This window comes from Scleropages formosus, chromosome 4 (genome assembly GCF_900964775.1).
Source record: "Scleropages formosus chromosome 4, fSclFor1.1, whole genome shotgun sequence".
Classification (NCBI taxonomy): Eukaryota; Metazoa; Chordata; class Actinopteri; order Osteoglossiformes; family Osteoglossidae; genus Scleropages; species Scleropages formosus.
In genome coordinates, this window is record NC_041809.1 from 36,118,335 (window position 1) to 36,143,927 (window position 25,593).

Here is a 25,593-nt window from a genome sequence, read left to right on the forward strand (position 1 = left end):
GCCTTTTGTAGTTCTTGTCTAAGGGATGTGTGTTTCCTGTTTTGTTTTCTTTTTTTTTTTGTTTTTAGCTGGTAGACATTTAGTCTTAATTATTTCATTAGCATCTCTTTGCTGGTACAGCAGTGTCACTTGTGCAGTTTAATGGAATGGATTCGGGGCAGTAATTTTAATATTTATAGAGGGTGAGTTAAGAATTGGTGTTTTGTCAATTGAGGAGGAAAACCTTTTGGACAGCTGTGCTTTCATGAAGCTGCAAACAGTCAGTGGAACCTGGTCAACCACTGAGTTTGGCTTTTTCTCTACAAATCTTAACGTCTAACTTTTAAGGACAAAATACTACACGGGTGGGTCCCCACACAGTATAGACATTAGTATTTCAATATTATGTCATTTCCAAAACGACAGAATTCTAGTTTTAAATTCTGGTTTGATTACTGTGAGTATTTTAATTGTGGTAATAAGATGGGAAAAATTAGTAATACAAAGGAAAAAAAAAATGTACGAACATAGGGACAAGATGCCACACAAGAGCACAATTCACTGCAGGAGACATGAGGAACATGGTGCTGAGCAGTGTAAAGTACAGTAGCTTTGATATGTTATTAAAATCTCAGTTCCATGGACCTTTTGCTGAGCTAAACGAATGAATGGAGTGTGAAGTAGAGACTGTTCGCCGGAGCGCGGGCCATTTCCCCGCCTTCAGCACCAACAGGCATCGGTCCCATTACCAGGGACGCCTCGTAACGTTCTCTTCACAAATCACACTTTGTTGTTGGAATCGTCCTCACTGCTACCTACAAATAAAGACAAATGAACCGTAACATGAGAACGCGACTGGTCTTATTTTACTGTGTTATATGTCGGTTGCATGTAAAAAACGAGACGCGCACGTCTTTGTTCTCCCCACTTGCATAACCGTCACCTTCATCTCTCTCGTCCAATTGGCTCAGCTCGCGCTGACGTGAGCATTATAGCCAATGGCCTTGCCGGATTTTTCTTTTGTACTCCCGCCTTCTAGCAGGAAGTTTGGTCCGGTGTCGTGACGCCATTTTGTTTTCAGCGGATGCAAGCTTTCTGCGGCGTTGAAGGTGCGTAAGATGTCGATTCGTACAATCTCATTAAGGGTTTAAAATTTTTAGGGACAATATATTCGGGCACATTTAACGTTATATATCAACAATACGAATATACGTAATTTTTCAGCGTTGGTGGACTTTGTACATTTTGCCTAATTGTGGAAGAGGAGCTGTGTCGTTTTCATCGTGTGAAGCGGGCTGACGCTGCCTAGCCTCGTGAGCATGGCGCGCGAAATGTAGTGGGATTTTCGTAACCGGCATGATGTTGTTTTTTTTCTTTTCTTTCCTCAAAAACATGTTTATATGTCATGTGAGGCGAGTTTAGTGTTTTGAGGTGTTCGTCGATGTTCCTGTGTGTGCGGGCGAGTGAAGGGCCTTTCCGGGGCTCGGGCGGTTCTCCGCGCCGTTGCGTTGTTCGTCGCTGCTCTCCTAGCCACGCGCCTCTCCAGTCCTCCGCTCGCGCTGCAGCGCGGCCACGTGCGTTCGTGTGACCGCAGCCAGCGTTCACGTTTGTTTGCTGTGTTTCGGCAACGTTGCTTCGTATCTTTTCAATGTATTTCGGCGTCACGTTGCATCCATGCGATGATGCGGAAAAGTGCAACAAACGACTCCTCCCCGTTTCGAGAAGCACGTTCTGAGATGGATGTTATGCATTCATTTATCGGATGGTTTTTTTTTTTTTTTTTTTTTTTTTTTCCCCCCCCCCTCCTCCAGTGCGATTTTCGGTGTGATTATTTATTTATCCATTTTATACAGCTGGGTAATTTCTCTGGAGCATTTACCTTTCCTCAAGGGAACTACAGCTGCAGGAGCCGGGATTCGAACCTGAAACCGGGTCCGAGGGCAGCAGCGCTAACCTCTACCACCACCACAACACGTTTAAAATAATCAGATTTTTTTTTACTTCGGTTGTAGTTTGATTCCTGTAAAATTATGCTTGATTATTCGTGTGCACTCAATAAAATGTCCAGATATCTTATGTACGGGATGGAATTTAATTTTCCTCATTTCATCCCTATTAAATCTAATCGATGGATTTTTTTTTTTTTTTTTTCCCCCCCAGTCCCACTTCTTATTTATCCACTAGTGTATAGTGTGAAACTTTGGTAATGAACTTGTATTTAAAAATATCACCAGAGCCAAAACTAGAGGTTAGAAGTTGCCTATTGTTTCCCGTGCAGTAGTAAAGATATTTACAATTTGTGTTACATTCAGGTATCTCCTGTGAAATTGGTCTGTTAAAGTCAAACTGTTAAATTGATTTATGGTTCATTTACATTAAAAAGAGGTTTCATGTTGGAGTGTTTCCTTAACTGAAACTTGGTGTAGGTCTGTATTCATTAAGTTTATTTAGCAGATGCTCATCTTCAACTAAGAAATCTACACAAAGCCCTTAATTTTGTGTTGAGTGAAGAATATATAATTGCTGTTTGTGGAAAATCAGAAGGAAGACATGAAAATATAATTTTGTTTATTCTGTTCCTGTGTAGACAGAATAGCACCATGGTGAAGATTTTTATCGGTAACCTGTCTCAAGAAACCACAGCGGAGGAGCTACGTGCCCTCTTCACTCAGTACGGAAAGGTGTCCGAATGTGACATCGTGAAGAACTATGGCTTCGTCCATATGGATGAGAAGACGGAGGCTGACGAGGCTATCCGCAACCTGCACCACTATGAGCTCCACGGCCAGCCCATGAACGTGGAAATCAGCCGAGGCAAGGCCAAGGCTTCCACCAAGCTGCATGTGGGCAACATCAACAGCACCTGCACCAACCAGGAGCTGAGGGCCAAATTTGAGGAGTACGGCCCAGTGGTGGAGTGCGACATTGTTAAAGATTATGCCTTTGTGCACATGGAGCGAGTGGAGGACGCCATGGAGGCCATCAAAGGGCTAGACAACACCGCCTTCCAAGGTGAACCCACTAGACAAGTGGGGCAGTAGGCCAATGTATCTCCCACTGTTAGAATGCATCTGACAAATCTATACAAGTCTCAGGCAAGAGCAAGTTTGTTTGGGCTGAAGGAGGTATAACCTGAGTTAACTGCTCATAAAGAGGCTGGAGGGGGGAGGGGGGGAACTGGTGGCCTAAACGCTGCAGCTTAGTGTTCTGCAAAGCTGGATGCTTAGTTTTGTGGGGAAAACTTTTTTTTTTTTTTTTCCTTCCTTTTTTTATAAATAGGGATTAATGGTTTCCTGAAGACTAAAGTTTGGGGAAATGTCTGAGAGGGCCAAATGAATGTATTAAAAGGGATCCCCTGACAGTATTTTGATAGGATTTCCTCTGCTTGAATAACCTTGAAGTAACTTCAGCACAGATTGATTTTCATTTGATGTAAAGCTTTCTTTTAAATCATTTATAATCATACAGCTGATCACTGAACAGATCTTTCTTCTAATGTACAACGCATATACTTTTGTACATTAGAAGCTGATAATTAGTGTTACGCTAACGTGTTAGCGTAACCACTGTGTAATCTGTTGTGGACAGAGAACCAGTGAGATATGCCTCAAGCAGAAGTATGAAACAGGTACACTTACTGTAAACACTTGTGTGTCTTATGACATTACTGCACTGTTTTTCCCCTGTCAAAACAGAAATGTTGAATGCCAAAAGGAACCAGTAATGACTAGCTATGCAGGAGCTGCTGTCAAAACTGCTTCAGCCTACAGAAGTGTTGGTTTGGCGACATGGTTACTGTTGTGACGTAAACTGTTCTTCATGAGCTGTCAGTGGACGGCTAAAAACAGCCTGCTAGTCACATATACCAAATAACTTTGTGTATAGATCTCTATGCGAGCTAGAAATTCAAAAATCAAGCTTTAGATAAACTTTTTCCTTATATCCGTCACATATCTTTTCAAACACTCATTCAAGAGGATTTCGGTTAAATATTGCGGTATATTCGAGTGTTCACATTTGTGAATGGCGTTGTCTTCTCAATCTTTCACCAGCGACATGGCAAGTTGCAAATTGTCTTGCGTCTCTCTTTTTAAGGCAAACTGATGAGCGTGAAGCTATCGACTAGCCGTCTGCGTACAGCGCCGGGAATGGGAGAGCGGACGGGTTGTTATCGGTGCGGGCAGGAAGGCCACTGGTCCAAAGAGTGCCCCATGGACCAGAACGGCTCCTTTGGAGAGGGTCCCATGGGACCTGGTGCCAACGGATTCGGTCCTCCCAGGTTCGGTGGGGGCGGTCGCGGCCGTGGGTTCCACCGAGGCTTCAGCGGAGACCCAGGATTCAGTGGCAGCTATGGTCCTGCGCAAGGCTTCGCGAGAGGGGGTGGATTCGGAGGTGGTGGACCGGGCTACGGCAGGGGCATGGGCTACGACGGTACAGTGAGTTACGGTCCGCCGGGGGCCTACAACTTTGGCGGTGACCGTAGTGCCATGCAAACATATGGCAACGAGGCTGTTTACGGAAACAGCGCGAGCTATGGGGCAGTGCCAGCCTACCCGATGCGGCATGCCGGCTACGAGGAGAGAGATCCATATGGCGTCGTGGACTTTTACGAGAAGTATCGTGCTCGTCCGTATGGCGCCAACTACTACGAGGAGCGTCGCGGCAGCGCTTTACCCATCCCGTCCCCCATCCCTCCCGCCACCGGTGCCATTGCGAGGGATCGCATTTCTACCTCCAACCTTGACCCCTTCGAGCAGCGTCCCCCCCCTACATCGGCCCCCGCGTCTTCCTACTACACACGAGATCGAAGTCCCATCCGACGAGTGCCTCCTGCGGCCGAGGGCTTCTCGTATGAGCGCTCGCGACTGTCTCCGGTGTCCAGAAGTGGCGCGTACGACGTAACGCGGGCCAGAGATCCCTATGACCAGTCGCGCTATGGTTATTAACCTGCATATTAACAGGTGAGAGATTGGCTCGAATAGGTCGGGTATAGACTTTTTTTTAAGATATGACTTATTTGTTTTTCTTTCCTTTGACAGCTTCCCAACATTAGCCTCAGGTTTTACCTTAGCTCACCAACAGCAGTCATGTTAGTTGTTAGTGCTGGGGGGTCAAGGTGCATGTTTGAACCAATGGATGCAGATCTAAATGCATTTGTCTAGGAAAGCATAGTTCGGGTGAAATGGTTCTAGACGACCAGGCCTTGACATTGAGAAATTGACCTTTTTCGACTAAATTTAAAAATGTAACGGTCTTAATATTGGTTGCACTTTTATTAGAGATATTTCCTAATGAGTTGCGTGACTCTGAATTTTCAAAGTATACACAATAAACATGCCCTGTTAAAGCAATCCATTTCTAGAAGCACTGCATTGCTGGTCAGTATTTTCACAGTTTTCGTTTGCATCAGGTATCAGTTTTGGGGTTTAACTTGTGCTCCAAGACTTTCTGATCAGCCTGTTTTTGTACAAAAACAGTAACAAGTGGTAATACTTTCAATCACATTAAAACAGGCTACTTGCATCTATGTACAAATCTACTGGAATGCATTTGGGTTTGTTTGGATATATTAAAAAAAAAAATCCTAAATTTAACCAACTACTAAATATTGTCTAAAAGTAAACATGGGCTCTAATTTGTTGTTTGAACCCATTTGAACATTTAAAATGGATAATTCTATTAATTTTTTGCCAATATAGCCATTCTTTTATGAAGTCTGTGTGCTGACGACAAAACCCCAGGGACAGTGTTGATGTTGAGGTCTGATGGTATACGGGTAGGCCAGGTTCATAGGTAAGGGTTAGGACTCGTAGGAAGCAGCTGTATTCTTGCAAAAGCTAAATATTGGGCATACTAGCAGTGGTCCCCAAGTACAGTGATTGTGGTGTAATGTCATGTGCTCTTTTTCCAGGTCTTTCCGTGCCGCGGTTCCACAGATGTGCGCTCAGTTGTGGCTTTGTTTCAGCTCACAGTGCAGTTCCACTCCGGTGAAATCGGGACGTGTGAAATGTCTTGTCTTGTTTTGTAACTATTTGATGACCAACTTCACTTTTCCAAAAACCTTCCTCTCCAGAGAGAACAGATTCTTTTAAGTTTGCCTTTTTTAAGAAATTCAGATGTTTGTCATCTTAGATCTTTTACTAAGCTGATGCAAGTTTTTTCTTTTTTCTTTTTTTAAATAGCATCTGTGTATAATGTGCATTTCTTTGTTCCAGACTTTAGTACAGTAGTAACTTTTATAGTCTTGGTGAACATTGGCAGGTAGCACATTTTTGTGAATGTCATCACTTCCCCAGCAGGAGATAATGGGGTGATGGCTTGTACTTTTCATTCTTGGTAGTGAAATTAACAGAACTTTTATTTCAAAGCTTACCATAGTGTAACACTCATTAATGGTATGTATCCCTTTTCTCACCTTGTGGAAGCCAGATAATACACAGATTTGTAGAAAACATGATGTATTTGTGCTTGAGAAAATTTTTGCCAGTACACCTTCCTTCTTTTGCCCGTAATGACTGATCATTAATGCAGTCCATAGCCCCATTTAAACACATCTCTCTCACACACACACACACACACACACACACACACACACACAGGGGAAACCTGACACAAGTATATAGTCATAATTACACTGTCCTAGATTACAGCAACACTGCCAGGGATAACCATCTGATTCTAGACATTTCCTTTGACTTCAGTGACATTTGTCTCCAGCATTGTGTGGACAGAAAAGGACAGGTGATATTTATTGATAGCAGCATCTGGTCCTTTTTGACAGTGTAACTTTATGGGGCTGCAGTCATTGGAAGCTTTATGTATTTACAGGCAGAAAACCACAATTTGTAAGAAAGGTTTGAAATATTATGGATAAAAGCAACATCTAGAAGACTTAAGGTCTGAATTTATAGGATGAATGTGTTAGAAAGCCTGATCACATTTTCAGCTGAAACATGAAACAACTTAAGATCTGGTACATAGCATGTATCTGTTTTTGTAGGTTTCATGAGTTACAGATACCAAGGTTACGCTTCATGTTAGTTTAGTGTATTGCATTGTGAGGACACTGTTTTAAGATAATCACCCCCCCCCCCTTCTTTTTGGTCACATAGATGAACTGAGGAATTGTTGAAATTAGCAATATTTCTGTAACCCTTTTCTCAATAAAAAATTGAAAAAATCAAATCTGTGTGCAATTTTAATTTTTCCTGTATTTCATAATTTTCCATTCTTTGTGCACAAAGCTACACCGTAATATGCGTAGAAAAAAAATTTACATGTAAAATGAATTCAAGTATCTTGAATTTTTTAATTTTTCTGACCCATGTAAGCTTCCTGAAGTTCATTTTTTCAAAGCTCTGGTAAATAAGGCCATTTCAGGGGAGTGCATGTGCATTTTCCATGACTAGATCTTGACAACTTGCATTTCCTTACACAAAGTGTGTTGTCTTGCATTTTTCCCTTTACTTGTGCCCTGGTATTGGTTGTTTTATTCCTGTTACAGATGTCAATGTGATACTACAAAATTTAAAGTATGTTGCAGCTGATCTTGAAGTGTATCAGGTCAATTGTATTCATGAATTAGTTGCTAATTTTACATATTTTTGAATGCTTACAGGTGTTTTACTCAGTTGCCAAGCTGCATATTCCCATATAACAAATGACTGCATGATTAAGAATTTTATAAGGAATTCTCTCTGCTCAGAAGTGTATAAAAAATAAAGTTTAATGGGATTGAGAGAAACCATTTTAAAATCTATTTTGAAACAGATGAACACATAGCAAGAACCACCAAAAATAATTTTAAGGTATTTTTATGTACAGAAAATTGTAAGTACTCCTAGAGTGATATCCAGATTAGAAATCACAGATTAAGTAATTGGACTTAAATTACAATATAACTAAAGATTATGGTTTGGGGTAAAAGCTGTTATTACATGAAAATATGATGTGTGCTTTTTTTTTCTTTGTAGCTTCTGATCTCAAATCATCTTCCTCCTCTGAGACTTCTAGAGAAAATGTGTCTGGAACCAGTATCCATCCTCAAACGTCACGTTTTTCTCTGTCCCTTCAAGGTAGAGTTTAAACTGGAATTTAATTTCCATTTACGAGTTTGCATTTACTTTGTTTTTTTTAAAAAAATCTAAGAGTAAGTTTGACTTTAAATTTCAAAATTTCAGTACAAAATATACATTTCTAAGTTAGATGCATAGTAATGACCTTAGTAACTGAATTTTATGGTTGCATTGTTCAGGAAAATAGCTACACTATTTAGGGATGTCTGGCTTTTTCAAAGGTGAATATCTTAAGATTGTATAGGAGTGTTGTGCTTTGTTTCTTGTGTGTTAAATATTTTGAACAGATTTCCTGCTGGGTAAAACAGTCACAAAAAGTTGAGATTAGTTCATGGAAAATGACTGTTACTAAAAAGTTGCCAGAGCATTGCAGGTAGCGGTCTTACAAGTAACCAAAATAACAGCTTCTGAGAAGGCTGCAGTGAAAACGTTTTTTAAATTTAGCATAATAAAACAATAATGTGGCTACCTGTGCCATGTGTACCAAAAATTATTAGGCAACACCATACCATACAGTTTGTGTACCCTATGTTGTGGTGAATTTCATATAAAAATTGGAGTGCAAAGTAAACTTGCATTTTTAACTGTTTATTACAAAGACAATTCAACATAAAATGTTTATTTTTAGTACTGTTTAAGAGGTGAAAAGCCTTTGAACTACTCAGTATAACCTGTTGAGTTACTGAGATTTATTTCAATCATGTTTAAGACCAGTATTTTATTTGTCATTCTCCACTGTGGAATAGTTACTTTGGCTTATATGAAATTTAAAAATAGTTTGATACTGAAGTGGATGAAATATGTAAGATAAATAATAAGGCCATCTTTAAAGGACTTTGGTTGGCCATGTAAAGATAGTCATGTCATTTCTGCACTATGGTGTATTTGCAAAGTGCTTCAAACTGACCAGGTGATGTGATCCACGAAAAGGTTTGTACTTTCCAACTAATGAAAACATTTTATAAACCAAACATGTTTTCTTGCATATTTTTATTTTGCTCAGTAAATTATGCACTCAGTAAACTGTAATGTTGATTAATTGTAACAGTACTTGATGTGCAAATGAAATGTGCAGAAGAACTGATGTAAGAATATAATTTTTTCCTAATGTGTTATCTTTAAAAAAATCATCTATGATTTCCACCAGGCACACTGCTTTTCTGAAATCAATGTTAATGATTCTGGTTCTCACACACGCATATTATGAAAACTGAAAATAAAAACATTTAATTTTACTTGCAACAACGTAACCATTAGTACTATTTATCCGTACCTTTTTTTGTCCAAGCATTTGACGGTTTAAGATTAATGTTCTATTAAGAATTGTTCCATTAATGCATTTTTGTCGGCTCTGAATAACATTTTTATGGAAATAGATGTAGATTTTCTAAAATATTTTTATTAATATCACAGCAGAATACCTTTTGCAAAACCAAGCGTTTTATAGTGTATGATCTGTCTCACTCAATGCCATCCGACAAAGTTAATAGTAAAATGTTGCCAGGTACGTATTAATGAAATGTTAATTTTACTCTACATTTCTTTATTATCTAAAAAAGCAATATTTCTGTCCTTTGTTTTCATGCCTCATGTTTCTATCGAGCGTTAAAAGTTGTTTCTTTCTGAAGATTTTTTTAAAAAAAAATAAATTGGCTTCACGCAGAGTAAAGAGCTGCTGCATAATGTGTGGACGAGTTAGGCTTTGAGTTCCAGTTAATGAGAAAAGTGCTGTTTTCGGACATGGATGATGGACAAGAAAATGTACAAGCCATTCAGTTCAATGTCAGTTCGTCCCGCACGTGGTCTAACGGGGACCGAGCGAACGAGCGATCGATTACTGATCGCAATGCTTCTTAACCGCCATCGAATGGGTTATGTTCGAATCCATCTTGAAACCCGATGTTATCTGTGGAGCCTCTCGCTTCTCAGTTGTTTTAAAGCCGACATTGAGAAAGTCCGTCATAAACCACTGCACTGGCGTGTAAAATTTCCACCGTTATTACAATGTCGTGCCTAGGCAGCGCGAAAGGCCGCGATGGGCGGCGCTTCGAAGGCGCCCTATGAAAATAGAGAAGCCGTAAATTGACAGCGTTTTTGACCAATAGGACGCCGAAGATGTTTTACGTGACCTTTTTCTCTGGCTGGAGGGCGCCATCAACGCAGAATTCACTTAACACACCGGAAGTGAAGAAAGTTCTAGGAGTGGTGAATTTCTTCCTTAGAAGCGGTTTTTATTGTGCAAATAGACAATTTAATAGGGTTACTCGCGGTTGCGAATTAATCGTTAGCGCTCCGATATGGCAACGGGAGCCAACGCGACTCCTCTGGGGAAGCTTCATCCGAGTATCGGCGCGAAACGAGGCTTCGAAGCCGGGCCTGGTGCGGGAGCAATGGCCCCGTCCAGTCCTCCGGTCTCCTTCTCGGCGCCTTCAAATTTGCAACCTTCGCCGTCCTCCGTCAGTTTCTCACAGGCTCACCAGTTCTCCCACGTAGGCGGATCCTTCTCGTCGCCTCAGCAGCAGAGTCTCGGGATGCAGTCTTCGTCAGGAGGTGGAGGTAATCGCGAGAACGTGGATAATGGGGCCTTTGTGTGCTTACGGAGGGACTCATGCTGCAAATGGCTGCCATCTTGATTAGCCGCGTTTCCGACTCGTTACCGGGCCCGACAGCCGCGCGCCTCCCCGGCGTCGTAAGCACTTGTATCATGGAACCGCTTTTAAGGAGAAAACTCGTCGTGAGGTGGCGCACGTAACGCTGCACGTACTCGCACTGCGTCCACCGCCGAGCGCGCGCGCGCGAGACTCACCTCAGACGGGGCCGCCCGCCTGTGTGCGGCACCGCCGAAGGGCTCGCGAGGGACCGAGTGTTGGCGCGTGGCGCGGCGGTCGCGAGTGCGCACAGTGGGGAGTCCGTCCCTTTGTGTCCGCGGCGGTGTTTCACATGATTAAACTTTTTTATTTATTCGGTCATGTTAAGCTTCAGTACAATAATTCATCCGCTTTATTATACGGGTGGGCAATTTTACTGCTGCTGGTCCTCGAGAAATTTAGGGCGCATACGTGAGAAACAGGGGGTACCGGGGGTGGGATTCGTATCTGTGAGCGTTGGGTCAAGGCGGGAAGCTCAAACCACTGCAATACGAGCTCGGATATCCGATTTTAACGGCACCCACGCGAAGTTAATGTTGCTGCTATTACCTTTCCCCCCCCCCCCCACCCCATTTTGATTTTGTTTATCTTTTGTCCTGTGGTGGGGCCTAGTTTCTGTAACACTAAGAACATATCATGTTATATATATTCGCATTCATACAGCAGCATCTTTGTCTGATCAAAGTTTCTAAAGGCGAGGGGGTTCTATAGTGGGATTCGAACCAATAACCTTATGTCATGATTGCCAAACGACAGGCCTGACTTCTGCAATATTAAAATCACTGATTTTACTAAAATTGATTAGGGTTTAATAAAGGACCCAGAGAGAGATCTCCATGTGTTCCTAAACTCCGACTGCTATGGAATACCCAGTTGTAGGCAATAAACCGGGGTCTTAAATTTGATCCGGGCAGCTACAGGAAGCCAACGCAGAGAAGAAACATGAAATACCTACACGACATTGAGTTGTAATTAAAAATATTTATTAGCAAAGCATATACATGAAAAGGTGGCGTAAAACTTGATTTAATGATGACCCTTACAGACATGAATAGCATCAGTGCTTCATTAGATGTTTTGTTGGTGAAGGATGCATCTTGGGTGTCTCCTATTCTTAAACATCAAAAATGAGAGTCCATTTATTTAAAAAAAAAAAAAAAAAAAAAAAAGTGTACTCAAAACACTACCCCCCCCTTCCCGGTAGAAACATTCTCTTCAGTGAAATTGCACAACTGTTCCATAGGCCATATGACTGCAATTCTCTCACCACCTCACTGCATGTTTTGCTTGTTTTTGTTTTGGCCTCCTTCAACTTCCATCAAATTGTGTTTATTTGGCATACAAATGTATGTTTGGGTTGTTGTGATGTAATTGTTGGGCTTTCAAAAGAATCTGTAATAGTTGAAGCATGTAAAACAAAGAATTAGTCTTGATTGGAGCCATTTGGGGTGGCGCAGTGGGTTGGACTGGGTCCTGCTCTTCCGTGGGTCTGCGGTTCGAGTCCCGCTTGGGGTGCCTTGCGACGGACTGGCGTCCCGTCCTGGGTGTGTCCCCTCCCCCTCTGGCCTTACGCCCTGTGTTGCCGGGTAGGCTCCGGTTCCCCGTGACCCTGTATGGGACGAGCGGTTCTGAGAGTGTGTGTGTGTGTGTGTGTGTGTGTGTGTGGAGCCATTTGTGGGTCAAATGGTAATGTACAAAGCAGAATGTTTGCACAGCCACTGACCAGTACATATGAGATCCTGTCCCCCTCGACCATCTCGTTGACCAAACCAATGTATGATGACTTGCAGAACAGTTCTGAGAAGTTCTACAACTTGTACACGAGACAGAAAAGGATGGCGAACATGCATAGATATTATGAAGTCGCTTTGGATGTTTTTAGTGAAACATTTTCTAAAGTGCTACGGGGTGGAGGGTCTCATGATTCTGTTGTAACGATGCTAAAAGTTTCTAGAATAGGAGTTGCCTATAAAACGTGTCCCGATGTCCTGTCTCAGAGTTTGGCCAGAAGAAACGTAAGAGGAGCCGCTGGAGCAGTGAGACCCCTGACCAGAAGACTGTGATCCCAGGCATGCCTACAGTTATTCCCCCTGGTCTCACTCGCGAGCAGGAGAGAGCCTATATAGGTAAATATGTTTTTATAATTTACCTTGAATGCTAGACAGTGTTTCAGTTGTAATTTACATATACTAATGACTCTTATCTTAAACATGCATTATAACAACTTTTTTTTTTTTTTAATTGTCCCTTTTATATTTTGGTTTGTCTAAAATGTTTATTGGTCTTAATTTCCTCTCTTTACATTGGGGAAGTATACCGTGTTCCCTTTGTTTAGTAAATGTTAGAAATAAGGGGTACTAAACAGCAACCTCCTCTTATGCATAATCTGGTGGTCTTTGCACCCATTGCCACGTGAAATGTGAAAGTGTTGAAACTGTGATGCTGTCAGTGTTACAGTGTTACTCAAGATAAATCTTGAAGTTTGAAATGGTGAAGCTGAGTAATTTGTTCTGTCCTTGAATGAGAGGAAATAATCTTTGGCACTCTGGCTTTCTAATTAGAACAACAAAATTGTTGTTTGGCTTGGCAACCTGTGGCATTAGGGTTCGAACATCACTTGCCATGCATAAACAAGCGGAGATTATTCTGAGAGTCAAGTTTGTACACAATGCCTCTGAGGTTTTTAAATTTTTTTTTTTTTTAGGTGTCACTTTTTTATGCTGTCCTTATTGGACTATGACCTTCCTCCTCCTGTGATTTATTTGGGCCACTGTGAAATAAGTTACTTCATACTTATTTTACCCAATTTCGAACACTGCAATGAAATGTCACTTAATTGTCTTGTGTTATTCAGGTTTTACAGATGCATGAATAAACTTGTCAGACTGTCTTAATTTGAACATGAGTACAAATTTCAGAAAACATGAACGCTCATAAATTAGCATACCTTCGTTTTTTGCCGCTGTAGTACTGCTTATGAATGTCTTTTCAGCAGACATTTTTGTAGGGGCAATCGGATTAATTTTAATCAGCCATATTTCAGTTTTTTTTAATGAGCACACTATACTGTTGTTACCATCCAGCTACTTTTCCCCCCCCCCTCCTTTTTATGTTGATCGTGTTCCATTTCATATTTGGATTTTATGGTTTTTTTTCTTCCCCCCCTCCGGAAAAAGTTCCTTATTGTCTTAAGTTGGAAAGAATACTATCTTCCATACACTGTACATGGAATACATGTAGTCACATTATGGATTGTAGCAGTGCTACCCACCTTCTGAAAAACGCTTCCTCAGGCTGCAGTGATGACATTTTCAATTTCCCGACTCTTGTCAATATCCTGCAGGCTTAATATACGGTGGTTTTGATTTTCTTGTAAAAATTTTTGGATTACATGCTTATGAACATGTTAGAATTACAAATCATCCAGTTTCTTGTATGGGGTTTAACTTTAGTTATTTCCGTATTATTCAAAGACCCTTCTGAATGTTTTAATTCTGGGTAAAAGGTGTCTGCTGCTCATAAAGTCCCAACAGCTGTTTTTCTCTGGGCACTTCTCGGTACCATGCTGAAGAACGAGTGCTCATAAGTGTGGTACAGGTCTGAAATAAGAGACTCAACCTGAGCTGTGGTTATGCCAGTACTCATGCAAATTGTATGGCCCTCCATGGTTGAATGGAATCAGTTATGTTGTGATGTAGAAGAGCTTTACTTGCACTCAATATGTGGTTTTGCTCAGGCTATGTCTGGGCTCTGGGATCCAGTATTTCTCTACTTGAGATTTACTGGCTGAAGCTACTCAGGGACTCGAAGGATTAAACTCGTTAGACTACATGTAGTTTTTTTTAAAAAAAATATATATTTAAAAAAACAAACTTAACTAATGTGATTTTGCTTAAAATCCCTTCTTCCATGGATTCTGGCATGCTAGCTCTTAAATTACTGCAAGTAATTTGTCTTAATGATCTGCTGTGGTCAAAATGAATAACAAGTAAAGTATCATGCATTAAGACTTACACCAAAGTTGCTGGACCTCACTCCTGGGTGTGGAAGCAGTTTTTGTCGAAAGTGGAATTTTCTTTTGCGAGGGAATGTTATTGTATGGCACTGTTGATGAGTGGCTAAGATGCATATTTAAATGCATACAAGAGTTGGGTTTATTAAGTGACTATCTGTTATGGTAGAGAGGACTGAGAGTTGTATTCAGCTTTCCTGGTGACCTTTTAAAACTCATTAACACACCCAGAGTTAAGATCATGGTGACACGGTGGATTTTTGGATGCGAAATTGCATCACTACAAGTTTTAATGCATATTAAATACAGTATAGTTTCCCTGGTTTCTACACTTTCAGCAGTGTTTAAAAATGATTTGGACAGGTTGGTCATTAAGGGAGATACTCATGCTCTAAGTAAATTTAATGTTGTAAAATTTGGGAAAATTATCCTGTTTTGAACTGTTACATTTCATTTTGACCTACAGTTTGTGTGATTTTTTTTAAAGGTATGACTGTGCTCATTTAAATCCAGTGTTCTTTTTTTTTTTTTTTTTCCTCTAACCGTATCTCTTTCCATTCTTCTTGTTTCTTTCCTAACCTGATTTCTTCCAGTCCAACTGCAGATCGAAGACCTGACTCGTAAACTGCGTACAGGAGACCTGGGAATCCCTGTTAACCCTGAGGAAAGGTTGGGCAACGCTTTTAACCCACAAACAGTAACTCTTTTTACCGTGTTATTGACCTTGAAACCTAACGTTCAGAGCTGTTTACTTTTGTGTCTGTTACAGTAAGTGTAGGGATGGCTGATTGACAGGTATTGTCCGGAATTGGTAAATCTCAGTATTACAGCAGAAACCCACACACTGTGGAAAATTGTTTCTAGATGGAGCTCATGTAAATTGTACTTTTTCTACTTTTCCACCAAGTGTGAGTTATTGTACTGCATCTTTGACTAACCTGAATTTTGGAGCATTGCTGACAGTGAGCTCTTATTATCCTAAATTGGCTTATCACATAAATCAATTTTATGTCAGATTGTGTACAGCCAAACCTGCTGATAAATTGTACACATTTCAAAACTGTATTGGTGCAGTATTAATCCAGAGACCAAGAATATTAACTTTTCAAAAGTTGTAGTTTGAAAAAAATCAAGTGCTAGTTAGGATTTCATAGCTCCTCAAGTTATACCTTCATAGGTGTCCGTTACAGCAGCATGTTTCAAAACTGACGCTAGTAACTGAAGTTTGTCGTCATATTGAAACGGGGGAGACACAATCAGTCATTCTGTTAGTTAATATAGAGCCTCCAAGAGACAAGTTTTTGCAACAATGGAAAGTCTTTGTCAGTTGACAGAGGTTCTGCATGCACAGGGTGACCCGGACAATATAAAGAAAGTAATCTGATTGGCAGAGTTGGAAACGTCCAGGCAGCTCACAATTCTTAATTAAATTGGGATTAAAAAAAAGAAATCATGGGATACTTGAAAGTGACATCACTCAATATTTCACATCATACAACCATATAGATTCTGCATGGTTTCAATAATGCAGTTGTATATTGTAAATTTGGGTTGTATTGTCCTTCCCCAAAATTGTCAAAGACTTGATTACTTTTGGTTAGAATGTAACCAGATTAAGCCATTTCTTTTGTCCCCAAGTTGAAAGGGAGCAAAATAATTGATTTCTAATTTTTTTTTTAACTATAACTACAAATGGGGTTTTCATGGTTTTATGCTATTTTGTGTATTTTTGGTGAATAACTCAGTGTTAACTATAGTTTTCATTCATACAGTAATGCTGTAGAAGATTTTGATGAGTAATAATAAGTTGAATATGTGCTTTCTGCAAAAATCTGCACTGCTGAATGAATTGACTTCTTTTAAAAAAAAAAAAAAAAAAAAAAAAAAAAAGAGAAATTCCTAACTGGGTTGTTTGCAGTTTCCGCCAGTGTTGTCTGAAACTTGACTGCTTTCATTGCAAACTTCACTGTCATTGATGGTTCTCCTAAAGCGTTGGAGGTCTAATCCTCTAAAATGCCAGCGTTCCAGGTGTCCATGGTAAAAGGAGTCAATGCTGGACTGGTATGGGGAACCTTCTGACTTTCAATGGCACTGTCTGTTTTGAAGAAAACACATTTGCTTGTCTGCCTGTAGTTTACCTGCTGGGTCCCTTAATCAAGTCTGCAGAAAATGGATTTTGGTTAAACGTGGTCTCTGCTATAGCGCCACGGAATTGCATATTGACTCAATTCTCCCGCTTTTTGTCTTAAAAAATCTGACCAGCTCACCCACTGAATTTTACAGAGGCAGCCGATATTCCAGGAGTGCCAGTGATATAAAGTTGTGACGCAACAGAGCCTTTCAGGTTTTCAACATTGCTTTTCTGTGAAAAAAACGTCTCTATCTTCACTTCAGTTTTTCTGAATGTTTTTCATGGGCCAGCCACAAAATTTGGGAGGGATGTGCTGGGCAAACCGCCACATAAAACTTTTCTCTAACCCAGATTCCCCCTCTAACCTTCTTCAGGTACAAAACCCAGTCTTTTACCCAGTCCTGCAGGTGTGAGAGGGTGTTCAGCAGTCTTGTGAAAAGGGAACCTGGCGTAACTCTTAAATCTGGCTTTAAACCGCTGACATAAATTCCAGCGCTTTCTTTCCCTAAACAAAAATGTCCTGGTTTTAGCAGTGTCCTGTAGATAAGTGACCTTTAACAGGAAGAAGTGCAAGTGTGAGATAAAGCCATTTTCAGACTCGTAACCCAATTTTCAGCTCTCCTTTCATGCAAGCAGTCTGGTTCCCCTAATCATTACTGGTGGTAACCATTGCAGATTCAGTGGAGAAGTTCACTGAGCAGAGATCCAAGCCTCGGAAGAGTTGTGGAAAATAAGGCTGAGGGTTGATTGGTGGTGCCCTTTCTTTCTTTTGTTTTTCTCAGTGTGGCAAATGTTCCCAGTGAAAGGGGCTCATGTTTGATTGTTTGTTGCTCTCTCCTTCCTTGCATACCATCATCTCAGGTCTCCTTCTCCTGAGCCCATCTATAACAGCGAGGGTAAGAGGCTGAACACACGCGAGTACCGCACCCGCAAAAAGTTGGAGGAGGAGAGGCACACCCTCATCACAGAGATGGTGGGGCTCAACCCTGACTTCAAGCCCCCTTCCGATTACAAGTATGTGTGTTGGTCCTCATGTTGCTTCAGCAGTGCACTCTTTTGCTCTTGTGCATTCATGCTTGTGCACAGGGCTTAGTTCAATCTACTTTTTTTAAAGTATCCAAGGTTTTCGGTATATTGATAACTTGTCAGGACAGAGCATGCATACAACTTATGTCTTTATGTAGTGGAAGCAGTGTTATGTCAACATTTGTAGAAGTAAAGCTAACCTTTTTGTTTTTTTTTTTTTATTTTATTTTTTTTTAAAGACCTCCAGCCTCCAGGGTCAGTGACAAAATTATGATTCCTCAAGATGAGTACCCAGAGATTAATTTTGTTGGATTGCTCATTGGACCCCGGTAAGTGGCATTTTCGTGGTGGGTTTTATTACTTATGAGACTGTCCGTCTGCTGCCTTTTCCTTGCTGAGCAATTTTCCCATAACCCTGAGAACCATTTATGTTTTGCACCACTTGGTGAATAAGGCTGGTATCTCTTACTTTTAATGTTGACATGTTGGCAATACTGTATTTAACTTGTGTGTATGTTTGACTTATACAGGTGAGGTTAATGAAGTCGTAGGAATCATTTTTAGTTGTCTTATCACCTTTTTAAGCATGTAGGACCACAAGCTGGCTAATGTGCGTTTCCAGTTTTTAGCATTTAAGCATTTGGATTTGACCCCACCATGGAAAAATTCCTGAAAAAACACTACGGCGAGGGAGTTGAGTCAGTTTTAACCAGCTCATGTCTGGGGAAAAACACTTTACTTTAGTGTGACACTTTTATATAACTGCAAAATCTCCTGCAGAGGTAACACCCTGAAGAACATCGAGAAGGAGTGCAATGCCAAGATTATGATTCGCGGCAAGGGGTCTGTCAAAGAGGGCAAAGTGGGTCGGAAAGATGGCCAGATTTCTGCTGGAGAGGATGAACCGCTGCACGCTCTGGTCACCGCCAACACTATGGAAAATGTGAAAAAAGCTGTGGAACAGGTGAGCTGCCAAGTGTTACACAGCTATGTTCTCCCCTTCTGAATGCCTTTTTTGGTTGTTCAGTTAAATGACCTCAATAGGCAAATGTCCTGTAGGCTATAATACTGCAGGTCTAAGCAATAGATTTGGTGTTGCACTGTATCGCATCAAATGAAGTATAGCCTTGGTTCTGTGTCTCACTGCCACAGTGTGGAAGCATAGTGGTGCAGTGGGTCACCCTGATGCCTCACAGTGCCCATCCTGCATGTTCAAGCATAGGTTCAAATCCTGATCAAGCTCTAGAGTTTGTGTTTTCACGCCATGTTTGTAACCCAAACACATGGAATTGAGGGAGGCAATAGCAAACCACTTCTGCACCCTTCTTTGTCACGAAAACCATGCAGATAATCGCGATGAATCAAATTCAGCTTGGCAGCCCTTGCAGTGCCCTTTCTCTGGAGTAATTGTGGATGTGTTTTCAGATCAGGAACATTCTGAAGCAGGGTATCGAAACCCCAGAGGACCAGAATGATCTACGTAAGATGCAGCTGAGGGAGCTGGCCAGGCTCAATGGCACGTTGCGAGAGGATGACAACAGGTATGTCCTTACGCTGGCTTGGCTTTTGCAGTTTTTACTATCTTCGTGTACTTGCTTAGCAGCTGTTCAGCACAAAGTGAGAGTGCTTATGAATTATGTGTAATATTTACACTTACATATTTGAAGCTATAAGTCTTAATATCTCACATTGTTCATATGTCCACTGTGTCACAATCAGTAAAAATGTAATAGAGCTTAAACCCTCACTTTTATCCACTGTCTCGGTAAACGTGTACATTTTAAACCAGTTGTATTTAAAATGTCTTAACTGTATACCAAATCTACATTAAAAAAACTTAAAATCTAGAAAGGTTAGGGTCTTTATGTAGACTTAGGTTTGCTACTAAAACCATGTGTGTGACTAAAAAGCTTCATGGATACACGTGTGATTGAAACACTTGGTGGTGGAGATGGAATAAAACATGAAATTTTTCATTGAATTAGGGTGGTGAACTGGAGTTTTTCCCTCAAAGAATAATAGAATAGGCAATTATGTTATCAGGATCTTTGACATTCAGTTGGCTAATTTCTGTAAAAGAACTGGCTGTAACTGGGTGGTGTGGTGAGTACTACTCTTGTCTCGCAGCACCTGTGTGGTGTTTGCACATTCTACTCATGTTTGCACTGGTTTGATCCAGCTGTTTCCTCCCACAGTCAAAAGACATGTTTCAACTGAATTGGTGACTCTAAATTGCCCGAAGTGTGTGTGCATGTGAGAGTGTGTGCCACTGGTGTACAGATGATTGACTCACTGTAGGTAGTGTATCTATCATTGTGCATCACCTTGGACGAAAGGGTGTAGGCTAAAATATTAAGTAATGCATATGTGAATTTATAGTATTTGTTCACTTTGGAGAAGTACATTTATTGAATACCAGATGCAATAAAATACCCTGAATGAAATCAGTTCTGTGCAACTCTTGGGGCTTATTCCCCCCCCATACAAACTGCAGTTGTGTCTCTTGCTGCTAACTGATGGCAGTTTGCAGAAGAGAAACTTAAGATAACAAAATGGTGAGGAAAGCAATTAAACTGGGAAGTGTTTGTTTCTGAAAATGCATAACTCAAATGTTCATAACATGATGTACCCTGTTTTTTTGCCCCCCTCCCCTTTCTCTTCTTTCCTTTAATGTACTGATGCACATTCTTTTGTATCCTGCAGGGTTCTCCGGCCTTGGCAGAACTCAGAGCCTCGTAGCATCACCAACACCACTGTATGCATCAAGTGTGGGGGTGCAGGTCACATTTCCTCTGATTGCAAGTTCACCAGGTAACTTGCTATGTGTGAGCCACGTGTGAAAATCAGTGCTAGGTGCAGTGCAAAACTTTGTTGACTCCCTTTTCCCACTGGCCCTGAGCAGAGAGCCTGTTAAAGTTTTGGTAGAACTGTACTGAGGTAGAAAGGGGTAATGTTCTAACCCCTATACAGTTCTTTTGCTCCTAGGCCAGGGGAGCCGCAGTCTGCCCAAGACAAAGCACGCATGGACAAGGAGTACCTGTCCCTCATGGCAGAACTTGGTGAAGCACCTGTGGCCTCATCCAGTGGGGGGCCCTCCCGCAGCAACCCCAGTGGCCCCCGGGGTTCGGGACCAAGCAACAACCAACCTCCGCCTGTGAGTCTATAATATGATTTTATTCCCCCCTCATTATGACAGCTGATTCAAATTTTATTCCCATATGGCCAAATTGTATAATGAGTCTAATTTTACCATGTGAAATTTCCTTCTCTCAGAACCGCCCACCATGGATGAACAGTGGCCCATCGGACAACAGGCACTTTCCAAGTATGCATGGGGGCCCTAGCAATCATGGGGGTCACCACAACTTTCCTCCTCCCATGCCCAACATGGGGGCACTCCCTATGCCACCCAACCACAATGGCCCCCCTCCACCATGGATGCAGCCACCACCTCCACCAATGAACCAGGGGCCTGGACACCATCCACAAGGACACCCTCCAATGGGTAAATTTAATACATTAACAATCATGTATAAGCTGTAGCTATTCTGCCTTGATGTTTTTTTAATCATAAATCATGATATTTTCTCCTGTATCATTTGAAGCTGGTTTCACCAATTTTAATCAATGGAAGGCAATCCAAATTTTTAAAATATGTCTTGCCAGAAAATGTCTTTTTGAAGCTTCAAAGTTTAACAGTAGAAATACACAGTATTTACATGGATTGTAATTAATTTAAATAATTGAAGCTCTATTTTATCACTTGCTGTTTCTTTTTTGCAGACATATTACACTTGTACTTTTTAAAGGCACTAAATCAAAACACAGCAACTTGCAGCACTGCACAGAGATTACTTAATTTTGGAAAGTGTAGTTAATGTTTAAAGAAAATGGCAATTTAAATGTCTTTCTTTCTTTCTTCTCTTTAATTCCTAAAGGCGTTTTCTCTGACCTACCTGTAGGTATGATGCCTCCCCCTATGGGCATGATGCCACCACCCCCACCACCCCCAAGCAGCCAACCACCCCATCCTCCGTCTGCTCCCATGCCCCCGTGGCAACCGCAGGCACCCCCACCCCCACCAACAAGCAGCATGGTGACCAGTGCGCCATTGCCATGGCAACAGAGTAAGTATCTTTTGCCCCATGTCAGCCATGCCCATAAGGGAGAGAGGAAACTGATTCTGTGAAGTGTTTTTGGATTGTATTGCATTTCATTGCTTTAATGTAACATTTTCTGAGCCTCATGCATATTTACAGCTTTAATTTGCAACTTCTGTAGCTGATGGGAGCAGTTTTATACTATTTTCAAACTGGCAGTTAATCAGCTGTTAGCACGTGTGTGTGTGTGTGTGTGTGTGTGTGTGTGTGTGTGTGTGTGCGCGCGCGCTTCCGTTAATATTTACAGAAGCGGCCTTAACAGAATGTGTACCATACACAGCTGGGTATTCATACAATTACACTTGATGCTGCTGCTGTCCTCCCACAGATACCACAACAACCTCTAGCCCTGGTTCTGGCAATCTGCCTCCCTGGCAACAGCAGCAGTCTACAGGTGGTGCATCAGCTCAGCCCCCGCCACCTATGGGCAGCTCCTCCTTAGTGCCCCCTCCCCCTGGGGTTAACCCACCACTGCCACCTGGTGCCCCACCTCCCCCACCACCACCACCTCCTCCTGGATCAGCAGGCATGATGTATGCACCTCCCCCACCGCCACCACCCATGGATCCCTCTAACTTTGTCAGCATGATGGGGATGGGAGTCCCAGGCATGCCCCCCTTTGGTATGCCCCCGGCCCCTCCTCCACCACCACCTCAAACTTGATTTTTTTTTTTTTTTTTTTTTCCCTTTTTCTTTTTCACCTTAGAAGGCATATTCATTGTTTATCTTGTTCCGCGCTTGTACAAAGTCCTTACACAGACCAATGGGGACTATAGTTTCACAGGTTTGTTTATATGTTATGTTTTTACATACATGTCATTTGCAAAATTTGTAATTCAAAGGGAAACTTAAATCAACTAAGGTAGGAAAAAAAAATTCAAGATTGGGAGCTTACAACCCAAGCTAAGTGTGGATTCCTTAATGTTATTGATAATGACATTATTTAATCTCCAGTTCATTTGAGGTCTCTGAGCCCTTTTTTTTTTTTTTTTGAAGTTTTCTCACTGTCACCAGCCAAAAACATGCAGCTCAGTAGTTTTGCCCTCAACTTAGTGATTTATGTTAATTTTATTTTTTTTAATTAGCCCTGCTGTTGCATGCTGGCTGCTGCATTTTCAGAGTGTTAACACTTTTTTTTCCTAATAATTGTGATTGGCATACAGTAAACATTTTTTTTTGATGAGGCATTTTGACTTGAAGGATGAAAGATGATGGCGATCACCTTCATGTTATTGGAGATGGTTGTTGCACCTTTTTATTACACTGTTGTGTGCTGCAGTGTTTCCAGAACTAAGCAAGGTGTTCTGAAGTGTGATTTACTGCATACCAAATCCTTGATTAGTGATACGGAGTGCAGAGTCCTTGTTTGGTCATTGGAGTCCCACTGAAAACTTGAAAATACCCAGAATGGCCAAACTAACCATAAAACATGGATTTAAAATAATATTCTGGGATACAATCACACTTTCAGGGCATTAAGGTTATACTTTATTTCTTCAGTTTCCATTGATTGAGAGCATTCAGAATGGTTCAGAGACTTCATTTTAGTTTTAGGAATCAACATCAGAAAGGATTCTAAATTAACTTGGGCATTAAGCATTCCCAGAGTTCAGAATATGCTAAAACATTTTTTTTGTATAAAGTCTCAAATGAATAGTTGAAGACTGAACTGTAAATTGATTTAAGTTTTAGGCACCAGTCCCCTGTTAAATATATATATATTTTTTGTTATCTAAATGCAATTCTAATTCATGTGGGTGTACTGTGAATGGGATATCTGTATAGTGCTCCATCCCTGATACTCTGCTTTTACACTTCATTCCCTTCTTCAGTTGGTCTCTTTGCTAGACAATTCTAGTTTGGGACTTCCAGAGTTGTGTAGCTTTTTACTAGGGTTTGTTTTTTTTTTTTTTTTTTTTTTTTAGGTTCAAAACAGACTGCTTTTCCATTAGTTTCTGCTTTACCCTTAGATTGTGTGGTCAGGTGATTTTCCATTTAGGTAAAGATGAAGGCCTCTGTCTGGTCTGAAGGACAGATATATTTTTGACCTTCACCAAGCTATGTTGTCTTCACATGAATCCTGCTGTTGTCCTTCATAATGTACCTTCAAGATTGTAAAGTGTTAATGACATTTGACATTGCCGTTTAAAGCTATAAGTTCTTGTGTGTTTTGTCTTGTATGTGCTTTTGATTTGATTTGATTACACTTTTTCCTCCCCTCCCTTCTCCAGTAGCCTCATAAATGTTGTGTATTAAGATTTCAAGGGTTTCTTTTCCACAAGGACTGCCTCCAAAATTAGTGTGTAATTTAAGAGGATTTCTACTGTTTAAGTGATTGAGTATTTTAGTTGTCTTGCAGAACAGGAGCTATAGTCTGGTAATAAAATTCATGCTGAGTTATTTAAATATGATAATGGGGACTAATTCATTTTGCCCTTTGTTTAAATTACTTAATATCCTGGAGACCTAAAAATCTGCAGTTTATTCCCTGCCAGTTGGGAATGGTTTTGTTGAGTCTTTATTTCAACACTTGCCTTTGTCTCCCCTGTAAGATTGTAAGTCCCCTTTTGACTCCTTTCTTTGTCTTAACCTTTACACAATAAAAGCTGTCAATCGTTTTATCCGTGTGTTGGCGAAATGAATGTGCCATTTTTTTTTTTTAACCAGAAACATTTTTATACAACTTCAACCACAGCAGCTGCATATTGGCAGCATGCAGAGTTCATATACCCCAGTAAATTTTGCACACAGTGAATGTAGGACTGGCTGTCTGACCAGCTCCTCAAATATCAGCTTTAATGTAAATTTTGCAGGAATTGCTTCAGTTTTTAAGTATTCCGTTCTGGAAGTAAATTCAAGAATATATTCTGGACTAGGAGAGGATGTGGTATGTATCATTTGTCATCGCTATGTCATCTTGACAAGGCACCTCGCTTGCACTGTAACCACACTGCCGCAGTTCAAAGGGCCTTCTCCCACAGAACCTTCTCTACAGTATGGAAATGTTTCAATTTTGTATCCGCTGTTACGCTTGAACCACGTGAGCAAACAACCTTTGAAGGCGAAACGTGAAATAGGTAACAGAAGACGATGGGCTTTTATGTGGCTGCTGTTCGCCCCCGACCTCAGAGCCCTCACCGTCCCCCCCCCCCCCGCTGTTAAATATCATGGCCATGGCATGGGGGACAGCGCAGGGCGCGCGCCGTAAATAGCTGCGGCGGATCGAGAAGGGGCGGGGCGAGTTGTAGCGTTGTGGAAAGAGTCGCTCACATAATCTGCCATACGTGCAGAAATTCAGTAGCGGGACACATTAAACGCTTTAATGAGTGAGGAATGTTTATATTATTATTGTTGGGGACGCTGCTGGCAGCATCAGAGCTGCTGCTTTTGGACCCAAACGGTCGCATGTTCGAGACTCAGCAGCAGCTCCAGGCTCCACAGCTACCCTTCTTGAGCAAGGTACTTACCCAAATCACTCCAGTAAAATTACCCAGCTGTATAGGGGTAAATAAGCCCTTGAAGTCAGCTAAACGATAAAATGTATTTTTGGTTTCCTTAGTGC

The 25,593-nt window shown here is 41.2% G+C and overlaps 1 protein-coding gene across 7 annotated transcripts; it reads left to right on the forward strand.

Moving 5' to 3' along the window:
* The first annotated feature begins 999 nt into the window (after positions 1-999).
* sf1 (splicing factor 1) lies at positions 1,000-24,635 on the forward strand. Of its 7 annotated transcripts, none has more exons than XM_018751946.2 (14): positions 1,000-1,088; positions 2,567-2,991; positions 7,953-8,054; positions 12,700-12,828; positions 15,308-15,383; positions 17,707-17,859; positions 18,111-18,200; positions 18,652-18,835; positions 19,297-19,412; positions 20,575-20,682; positions 20,842-21,025; positions 21,145-21,376; positions 21,810-21,998; positions 22,360-24,619. In XM_018751946.2, exons 2-14 carry the CDS (start codon positions 2,580-2,582, stop codon positions 22,692-22,694), a joined length of 2,310 nt encoding a protein of 769 aa, XP_018607462.1. In that variant the 5' UTR covers positions 1,000-1,088; positions 2,567-2,579; the 3' UTR covers positions 22,695-24,619. The 7 variants fall into 7 exon arrangements, with proteins under 7 accessions (XP_018607462.1, XP_018607464.1, XP_018607469.1 ...); XM_018751948.2 differs by having other exon boundaries at positions 21,834-21,998; XM_018751947.2 differs by having other exon boundaries at positions 1,014-1,088; positions 2,571-2,991; positions 22,360-24,629.
* The last annotated feature ends 958 nt before the right edge of the window (positions 24,636-25,593 follow it).

Excerpts from the sequence above, each read along its gene's own strand:
- sf1 (XM_018751946.2), top strand. The coding sequence starts at position 2,580 with ATGGTGAAGATTTTTATCGGTAACCTGTCTCAAGAAACCACAGCGGAG. Across the intron at positions 2,992-7,952 it reads AGACAACACCGCCTTCCAAG|CTTCTGATCTCAAATCATCT; the intron begins GTGAACCCACTA and ends TTTTCTTTGTAG. Across the intron at positions 18,201-18,651 it reads GGATTGCTCATTGGACCCCG|AGGTAACACCCTGAAGAACA; the intron begins GTAAGTGGCATT and ends AATCTCCTGCAG.